Source organism: Oncorhynchus clarkii, chromosome 4 (assembly GCF_045791955.1).
Source record: "Oncorhynchus clarkii lewisi isolate Uvic-CL-2024 chromosome 4, UVic_Ocla_1.0, whole genome shotgun sequence".
NCBI classification, from domain to species: Eukaryota; Metazoa; Chordata; class Actinopteri; order Salmoniformes; family Salmonidae; genus Oncorhynchus; species Oncorhynchus clarkii.
This window is the reverse complement of record NC_092150.1, coordinates 77,633,762-77,643,706: the sequence shown is the minus strand read 5'-3', so window position 1 is coordinate 77,643,706 and position 9,945 is coordinate 77,633,762. Positions and strand designations below refer to the sequence as shown.

The window sequence follows — 9,945 nt, the reverse complement described above, 5'->3', positions numbered from 1 at the left end:
GCTCATACCTTGCAAAGTGAACTCTAACAGCGACATGAAAGCCTAGTAGGCCTCTGACCAGAGGCAGTAGGTCTACAATGCTGGCATATGCTTTGTTACAATGGCCTAAGTAAATAAGTGCCAGACAACCTAATTCATTATTTTACATTAACTGCATTGATATGGTTTAATTGATCATAGTCCAGACTCGTTGTAGTTGCAAGTTCCATGCAGTTGCACCATGGGAATTTAAACAAAACAGATTTTTTTTTGCAGGTCTTCTGTTTCCCCACATTTATTGATTAATTAATTTCCCATCATGAAAGTGTATCCCCATTCCCAAATCAAATACCTTAATCGATACCACACAAAAAAAACAGAAGAATATAGATGTATTACTAGAATCTGGAAACCCTCAAAAAATATGAGATAGCACAAGTATGCCAAAGTATAAACGAAAAACAACCATTGTCATTAATAAAAATAAAAACGTAAGGCTACTATTATATTACAAGTCTTTCGGTGACAACCTGGTTGATTAATGGTTGATTAATATTGTTTTTTTATTAAACTAAATGTGGGACATAAAAAAAGGCCGTGTAGAACACCATTGCCTAAAATGCATTGTTCCAATAACTTTCAAAAGATTGTTCCGAAGTTTTCCCACAAAACGTGTATTTTTTCTGTGAATGAAGTCGCACAAGAATGTGTGACTTTTCCTACAAATTAAGCCACACAAAAACGCACAAAATCTGATTAAATACTTATTATAAATGCATATTGTCACATAACATGACGCTGGAGAGACGAAGCAGGTACGGGGAGTAAAACATTTCATATAGAACAGACATGGAACGAGACAGTAACAGCGACAGCACACGGGTAATACAGACAAAAACAATGAATGCAGCAGCAGGGAACAGAGCAAGGGAACTGACAAATATAGGGGAGGAAATAAACATGTGATGAATGAGTCAAGGTGAGTCCAATATTGCTGATGCGCGTGATGAGGGAAGGCAGGTGTGCGTATTAGATGGTAGGAGTGCGTGATCAGGGCAGCGCCAGGGGGAGAAGAGCGGGAGCAGACGTGACACATATTTGCACGAATTGAGTGTGATATTGTGTAGCCTATAGATAGCGTACATAAAAATGACTTTTGCTGAACAAATAAAAATGAGTTAAATAGGTTTCCATCCCATTTTTAACTCTAGGCCTACTGATGCTCACTCTGGTATTGTCACTTGCATTTTAGTCAACAGCTCGCTGATATAGTGCTGGTAAAGCCTACATGATGAGATTATTATGGACAAAAGTGCGAGATTATTTTAATTTGTCAAATGGCCGCTAAGCATCTATCATAATGTCACCAGAAAAATACCCTAGATATTTACTGAAAGGACCATCAAGCTCATTACCATGCACATTCACCACCTTGTGAAGTTCATCATCAATTATTTCATCTGTAGCCTAATAAACTGCATGCATTCCCATAATGTGTTGACATTTTTTATCCAACATGTACTTTACTCACATAAAAAGGTTGGATGGAAACCTGGTTAAAGGAAAACTCCATCCAAAAACGATGTTTTGGCATTTATTTCATTAGTCAATTGTTGATATAGTCCCAACATGTTTTGCATGTTCGCAATCAAGTTTTCAAGATATATAACTATCAAAATACAGAAATACAGCAAGTAGGCGGCTGGAATTATAATTTGGACAAATGTGTACAAGCCTACAGGAGACTTTTAACCTAAGTAACCTTATCAGATTAAAACATTGTGACTGGTTGTGTTTATGCCACATATAAAAGGTAATACAGTTTAGATGTTCAATTCTAAATATTTAGGCTAAAGGCTATTGAAGCGTTAGGTTCAAGGTGCACAAGGAATAGCGGCCACAGAACATGTGGCCACATTATTATAGAACGACTTGGGAGAAGGATGATCTGTAACAGACAGTATATCTCAGGATGAGAAGTAAAAATACAGCCAGACTGGGCTGCTACTGTACCTTTGTAGACCTTATAAACTGCAGAGAGTAGACTTACAACTGATCCAAATGGAATTAAACATTCAAATCACAAGGCTTTTCGTTGTTATTCAAATTACATTTTCACTGCAGCCTAGAGTAGAATGTTGTACTCACTTGTAAACAATAATGCAAGTATTCATTGCATGAAGACACAATCAATAGGGGAGCTTTTTGAGGTGGATGTCTCATGTCTTCACTGTTCTTTCATGTGCTGTTCTGGACCTGTTAGTTGTTTAGCACCCCCTAGTGGCAGTTGAATTTAAGCAGCCTATGATTTACCTGCTTGTGTCATGTGACAGGAAGCCGTTTCAGAAGGGAAGCAATGTGTAAGATGTGCAAGTGTGACAGAGTAGTTACAATCCTTCAACATCCTTATTTATAAGCTTTGTATGACGCAATGTCTGAATCACCCCTCATCCCCACTCCAGCTATGCTCTTGACCCAGAAGACTTGCGTCCCCCCTCCTCCACCAGGCAAGTTCGGGGAAGTAGAACTCTACAAGCAAGAGTGGAAGCAGGTACAAAGTCTAGCGGACACCTTTTGGAACAGGTGGGGGAAGGAGTATCTCTGCACGCTGCAGAGCCGACGCAAGTGGCAGGACAAGAGGCCAGATCTTAAAGAAGGGGATGTTGTCTTAATGAAGGACAGAAAATAAATGACCTATGGCCATCGTTGTAAAGACCCTTCCCAGCCGGGATGGGATGGTGAGGAAAGTCAATGTAAGAATTGTCAAGGAGGCAACTATGAAGGTATTCTCTCTGCCTATTTCCGAAGTGGTTCTCCTTCGTTCTTTGGAAGACCTCAGTGGTCACAGTTAGGTTTATGTGGGATCGTTAAAGACCCCAGGCGGGGAGTGTTCTGGACCTGTTAGTAGTTTAGCACCCCCTAGTGGAAGTTTAAGTTCGGGAGTCTAGAATTTACCTGTTTGTGTCATGGAAGCAGGTTCAGAAGTGAAGCAATGTGTAAGATGTGCAAGTGTGACAGAGTAGTTACAATCCTTCAACATCCTTTATTAGCTTTGTATGACGCAATGTCTGTGTTATTGTGTTATTAACACAAGATAAATGTAAAATATGAATAATTGATTTAGCTACTTTGCATTAGCTTCAATACTATTTCTCCCTAGGGATACCTATCTGAGTAATATCAAGCATAAGGTTGTGTTCTAGTAACTTTATTTTATATTTGGCTCCAAATTGAGTACTCTTATTCCTTATTTCATACATTTAGTGCAGTTATTGTGGAAGACATTCTGTGCTCTATACTACTGTAACTGAAAACATGTATTTTTGTGTTTGTTGCAGTTTCACACTGTGATTCACGTAAACTTCCAAAACGGAACCCTGCTTCCCACGGGGTTATTTGAATGAGTGATTAGCTAACTGGATAGCTGGATAAGGGCTACTGTACATTTAGCGAGTCCAATATATGCGCAATGATGCACCTGGCCTCTCCGCTGCATATCAGCTATTCCTATTTGTTTTTGTGGATTCCTATTAAAAACTCATGCAGCTTTGAAAGATTTAATGTGTGGTATGATTGCTAGCCTATTGCAGATCTAGACAAACGATTCACCTACCAATTGTGAGGTCACTAAGAATGGTGGATAGAGGGCAGGATACAAGCTGTGTTAAAATACCCATACTAACATACTACATAATATTAGTTAATTTTAGCATACTGTAAACGAACAGTATGCTTTCATTTGAGCATACTACCGTGGTGTCTGTCTACCGTAAATTGATGCTGTTGATATGCAACCTCTAGTTAGCTTGTTAGCGTAACAAATGAATAGCTAGACATTTTACGATTTCGGATGTGTTGTAAATTCAATCTGGAGTGCCAGAGCACGCAAAACTATGCTCTGGGTGTTCGTAAATCCAGAGTTTTGTCAGATTGGCCATTCCTAAATGCAAAGCGTTTCGCTCTCTGCGTGTTCAGAGTGTAACAGTCTAGCCTCCGTCCCTCTCCTCGCCTCGAACCAGGGACCCTCTGCACATATCGACAGCCACCCTCGAAGGAGGAGGGTTGTTCCGAGCGTTCTGGCCTCACAGCCGCGGTCAAGCCAACTGGCTAAAGTTGGCTAACTATTTCCAGACATAAATTAGAGAACACCTCACTCTGACAATTTTACTCGCCCTATCAGAGCTGGTTAGGCAGTTTTCATGTTATCCAGAGCGTTAGTGACTGTAACTGTACAGCTGGCAACAATTTAATGACGTTTTTTTATTTATTTTTTTACGGACGTTCACATATTCAACGGGTGTTGAGCGTTCGTAAACCCATCAATTATTCTGCGCTCTGGCAAACAGACGAGAGTGCTCTGAAATTGGAGTCCATTGAGAACTCACAACCACTACACCACTTAGCTAAGAATGACGTGAATAATTAAGAAAATAAATGTTGGGTAATTACTTATATTATAGTTACGTTACTGCCTGGCAAGTTCGATGTATTAGTAGCCAACTAACAAAAATACTACTGTAGTTCTATGCAGTTCGTAAGGATAGTGTAGCTAACAAATTGTCAGCCAACATAACTTATTTGAAATGTCATAACTTTATTACATTGCTCAACATTTGTCATAATTAGTTAAAGCAATATTTTACGCCGTTTACTTCAAATCTGAAAACGTTGTGAAGCCACGCCCATTTTCTGCAGAATTTCATTTATGGGCCCTAAAAGCACGGAAATCGTGTCCACTGCTTTTATACTTCGGAATTTGGCGAATTTAGTACGACATTCTGGAACTTTGGGCATACTAACTCTATCCATACTATGACCAATACGCATACCATATACTCAATTTACGTCGAGTGGAAAAACATAGTAAGAGAAGTACCAAAACACTGATATAAGGGAGGCACAATGGCAAGCAGATGAGGAAATTTGGCTAGGGTGGAAGAAATTAGAAATGTCTTAAAAAATCAGGAGGAGGCCAGATCTGGTGGGACCATTCTAGTAGATTTAGAGGGCAGATAGACATGTGAACGACAGGCACATCTCTGATATAAAGTGTATATTTCTCTAAGTTACCGGGATGTCGTTACCAGTACACTCGTAACAACCTAAGTATTACGAAACTTATATTCGATCAAATAAGCCACACCTAGCAAATAAGTCATTACATTTTTTTGTTAAACCAAATTCGACACTGTCATTGACCTCCATACAAGAACTTCTCACTTGATGAGAGAAAAACGCCACCTGTTGGAGAAGATTGATTTTGGGCCCAGCTCTCCCCTTCCTCTCTGACCAAGGCAAGGAAAAACGGTAAAGGCATTGCGCCTCCCCAATCCTTACATAGCGGAGGTGAAAGTTCAGCAGTGCGCCTTGTAAAATGGCGGCTGAATTGACCAGAGAGTGGAGCGATGAACAGCTAAAAAGTGATGATCTACCCAAAAAAGACATTATTAAGTTCATTCAGGACAATGCTACCCATTCGGTATGTTTTATGTTTCATCCATCCATCCATTGGTGTGACAGCGCTCACTGAAATGCCATTGCTTACTTTTAGAGCGCACGCATGGTGAGATCAGTTTACCTCCGCATTGGCGAACCGCTTCCAATTTAGCTTGACGCTAGCTTGTTAGCCTAGCATGTAGTAGTTCAGCGTTGTATGGCAGGTCTTTACTAGCTAGTATCATTCATTGTGCTTATCATGCCGTGTCAAGTTCACATGGATAAGGCTAAATATTTTAAGTAAAACATTTTCCAGCCTTTGGGCCTATGTGAAGTATATATTTTTGTGGCAACGGGGGGGCAGCTACGCATGAAAGTGTTTGTTGCCAGATTTTGGAAATAATGCAGGTGCACAAAATTACTTAAGTTGTCATTCATTCCGTTCATGGCAAAACTACTACTCTCTTCTGACGTAGTGACTTCTCTCTTCCAGTTTCTTGCAGAACACAAGCTGATGGGAAATATCAAGAATGTTGCAAAAACGGCAAAGAAGGAGCAACTAATTATTGCATACAACGATTTGTTTGAGAGCAAGGTAGGGTGGACCACGTGAATGGATTCAATGTGATATCTATTTTCAAAAGCAAATGACACAAGGTTTCAAATTTAAATAATGAATACCTGTAATGTATTTTGTTTGTCCAACCAACAGAGATTTTTAGGTTCAGAACCCATTGAAGATGTGACGGAGCATGTGAAAAATGTGAAGATCGACGACAAGCCAAAAGAAGTTGTGGAAGTCGTTGATGAGGTATGTACACAACCCATGTTTGAAAAACGTATGAATAAGCACTTTCCACTGAAATAAGCATCAGGATAAAAGTCCTGTATTTTGCATTTAAGTTTAACAAGTCTACAATTTACTGCTCCACTATATTCAGTTTGTCAGAATTGTACTCTCTAATGGTCACTTATGTATTGCAATTCCCAGGGTCCTCCTAAGTTCTTCAAGTCTGTGCTGAAGAAAGGTGACAAGACTAACTTCCCTAAGAAGGGAGACAATGTGAGCTGTTGGTACACTGGCTCCCTGGAGGATGGCACAGTGTTTGACACCAACATCCCTGCAAGTATGTTTTCTTCTCATACTTCTGTCGCACTCACTCAAACGCATGCATTCTCTCTTACTATCTGATACACAACTTCATCCTCTTGGTCTCTCTCACACACGTATTGTCACTGTCACTTTATCTCAATTACCTTTCTCTCAGTAATACCTATAGTGATTCTACTGTTTCCTCTGTCCTCCCCTCTGCAGCTGCCAGAAAGAAGAAACAGAGCAAGCCACTTAGCTTCAAAGTTGGCCTGGGCCGGGTCATCAAAGGGGTAAGACATAGAGATACTGTATTATATTAGTAACATATTGATTTATATGGCTAACGGTGCTCTTTCATCAATTTAGCAATAATTCTGATTTCCTTGTGGGTTTTGAAGAATCCAAGTTAAATGGAAAGCAACAGTTTTCACTGTCTCATGAGAAATGGTTGTTTCCACAGTGGGATGAAGGTATCTTAACGATGAGCAAAGGCGAGACAGCCAAACTGGAGATTGAACCAGAATGGGCCTACGGGAAGAAAGGACTTCCTGATTCAAAGTATCCTTTACATTTTAACATCATGTGAACCATGAGCTAATTTTTAATTAGGAGATGGCAGAAAGTGACCCCTCTTGGCTTTAATGGTATGTTTTACACCACCAATGGTGGTCAGGAAGATTGCCAATCCTCAGCATTGTCGTCTCCTGTACAATGGCTCTAGCATAGCCTTGTTGGTACTCATTGAATTTGAGCCAGATTTATAACTACTTACTCTTAGTTTTAACAGTTGAATGTCTCTCATTGAATCGATATGCAAACGTTTCCTGTGTGCTTCCCTTTAACTCTCCCACCACCAGAATCCCACCAAACGCAAAGCTGATCTTCGAGGTCGAGCTGGTCGCCGTCGATTAATAGCAGAAACCTACCCAGCATGCCCTTCTCTCCGTGGACGGGGAAAACATGGTAGTCACTAGATGGCTATGCTCGAAAGGACAGAAGTGGTTGTAACATTGTCAGAACATTGAAGGAGTCTGTGATATGTCTTAATTTACATTTAATGGGATGCTTTGGGATTTTGGCAATAAGGCCATTTATCTACTTCCCCAGAGTCAGATTAACTTTTGGATACTTTTTTTGTTTTTGTCAGTATGAAGGAAGTTAAATATAGCAGTGGCTCGAGAAACTAACTAGTTTTGGCACAATGACTGGAATTCTATAAGCATCTACTAGAATGTGTTTAACACTAGTTAGCATTGGCTCATGAAACTACATAACTTTCATTTATTTTTTATTTCACCTTTATGTAACCAGGTAGGCTAGTTGAGAACAAGTTCTCATTTGCAACTGCGACCTGGCCAAGATAAAGCAAAGCAGTTCGACACAACAACAGCGTTAGACATGGCATAAACAAACATTCAATCAATAATACAGTAGAAAAATCTATATACAGCATCTGCAAATGAGGTAGGATAAGAGGTAAGGCAATAAATAGGCCATGGCGGCAAAGTAATTACAATATAGCAATTAAACACTGGAATGGTAGGATGACTGGACACTGAGTCATAAAAGTGGTATCCACCAGTTCATCTGATTCATTGCCAGAATCCCAAAGTAACCCTTCTTAAGGTTAGTCTGGTTGTTTTGTCTTTTTCTGCTTAAGTCAAGTCCTTTTATCATTGTTTTGGCATTTTGTCTGAAGCAGGAACAGACCAGGGTTATTTGTGGTGAGTTGAGAAGGTGCCATGCTTCTGTCCTTTCCAGCATGGCAAGATAGTGATGACCGGACAACACTGTACAGATGGGGCATCCTGCCTGACAGTTACACACCGCAGAGGAAAGCCTTCCTGTTTAATTCTTGTTATTTTGCATGCATGTCCTTTTTTTAAAGATTAATAAACCAATTTTGGAGACTAAATTGACACGTACATCAGGTCTTGTTTATTGGGTGCTTTCAGTGTTTGAATGGTCCAGAAAACTGTGGGCAGTAGTGAATGGTTTGGAAGTAAGTTCCTGCTCTTGAAATCAGACATGCATGTCTGTTCTAATCAGAACCAGTCCTCCCAGCCATCTAAAAGGGGTTCTAAACACCCACCTGAAGGTGTGTAGTACAACACAAACTGCACCGGTTGTGTTGAACCAGCCCAGTTCATGTATACTTAAACTTTAGACAGCTGTCAGAACTCTTAATATATGGTGTTGGTATTACCAGTTTTGACCACATCCCTTATTAATTTCCAAACGCCATTAGACAACCTTTAAGTCAGTTCCATTTCTTTCCCCTCAAATCAAGGACCAACTTATTCTGACATTTTGTTCCACCAATTGGTCTTCACCAATCACAGATATTTTTCAGAGCTGATCTACATTGGTCAAAATACCAGTTAGTGAAAACATGAATTGGGCTGCCTGTCAACGCACTCGAGGTGAGTGCCATTATCGGATAGTCGAATAAAAAAACATGAGCTGGCACACACCCAGATAATTATTTGATGTAGAGGTGCTGACTAACGGCGAATAAGCTATAAAAAAAATAGTCGCTCACTCCATAAACTCCCATTGATTTATTGGGTAAATCAATGTTTCGGCATCACTGCCTTCAGGGAAATGTCATGAATGCTTGAACCAGGTTATGTAGACAACAGTGCAACCAATGATAATAGTGAGGGGTGCGTCAAAGTTAATTAGAATAAATTGAGTGAAACTGTTCTCTGAACACAGAGAAAATGAAAGCGATCCTGAAAAAGCACTGGCATATTCTGCAATCAGACAAAAAAAATCGCACACCTCTTCAAGGAACCCCCACTGCTGGTCTATAAGTGTGGTCGCAATATTGGACATAGCTTGGTGAGATCTGACATGCCCCCTGAGCCACTCTTGAAACCCATTCCAAACGGAAATTACAAATGTGGCTCATGCGCAGTGCAATAGCACTATAAAAACATCCTTCTTCAGACACCCACATACAGGTCGAAAAATCCGTTAGGATTATCATCTCATGCAAGATCAAGGGTGAAATCTATCTCATCACCTGTTCATGTGGGAAAGCCTACGTAGGACAAACAAAAATACAATTAAAAAAACGCATAGCTGAACACCGCAGCTCAATCAGGTGTAAGTACATTGACTATCCAGTAGCAGCTCACTTTGTTAAAGCTAACCATCCAATCTCCTCCCTCAAATACACAGGCATTGAGCATGTGGTTTTAATATTGACTTTGATCCCAGGCCCTTATGAACAATTCTCTCTTTTATGAACAAGTATTATACATTATACTCTTTCTACAGCTTATCAGTGTACATCCAATATGTTCAACCTGTTACACAGGGTACATAGTTTAACCTGAGAAATATGAAACAAATGTGAAATTGAATTAAACAATGGTGACGCTAATATTATGTACAATATTCAATGTTTCCACATAACCTAATATATTCAA

General features: G+C 39.8%; 1 protein-coding gene across 2 annotated transcripts; it reads left to right on the top strand.

Annotated features, from left to right (window-relative positions):
* Nucleotides 1–5,235: 5,235 nt before the first annotated feature.
* LOC139407310 (peptidyl-prolyl cis-trans isomerase FKBP3-like) lies at nt 5,236–8,433 on the top strand. 2 transcript variants are annotated; one of them, XR_011634088.1, is made up of 8 exons: nt 5,327–5,458; nt 5,909–6,010; nt 6,128–6,226; nt 6,407–6,542; nt 6,731–6,798; nt 6,969–7,066; nt 7,366–7,471; nt 8,270–8,433. XR_011634088.1 is itself a non-coding variant. In XM_071150989.1 (7 exons), exons 1-7 carry the CDS (start codon nt 5,354–5,356, stop codon nt 7,418–7,420), a joined length of 663 nt encoding a protein of 220 aa, XP_071007090.1. In that variant the 5' UTR covers nt 5,236–5,353; the 3' UTR covers nt 7,421–8,433. The 2 variants fall into 2 exon arrangements, 1 of the variants encoding a protein (XP_071007090.1); XM_071150989.1 differs by having other exon boundaries at nt 5,236–5,458; nt 7,366–8,433.
* Nucleotides 8,434–9,945: the final 1,512 nt, after the last annotated feature.

What these genes read in the sequence shown, in the direction of transcription:
- LOC139407310 (XM_071150989.1), top strand. Translation starts at nt 5,354, where the DNA reads ATGGCGGCTGAATTGACCAGAGAGTGGAGCGATGAACAGCTAAAAAGT. An exon ending in AGGACAATGCTACCCATTCG is followed by an intron (nt 5,459 to 5,908) that starts GTATGTTTTATG and finishes TCTCTCTTCCAG; the next exon opens with TTTCTTGCAGAACACAAGCT. An exon ending in TGACACCAACATCCCTGCAA is followed by an intron (nt 6,543 to 6,730) that starts GTATGTTTTCTT and finishes TCCCCTCTGCAG; the next exon opens with CTGCCAGAAAGAAGAAACAG.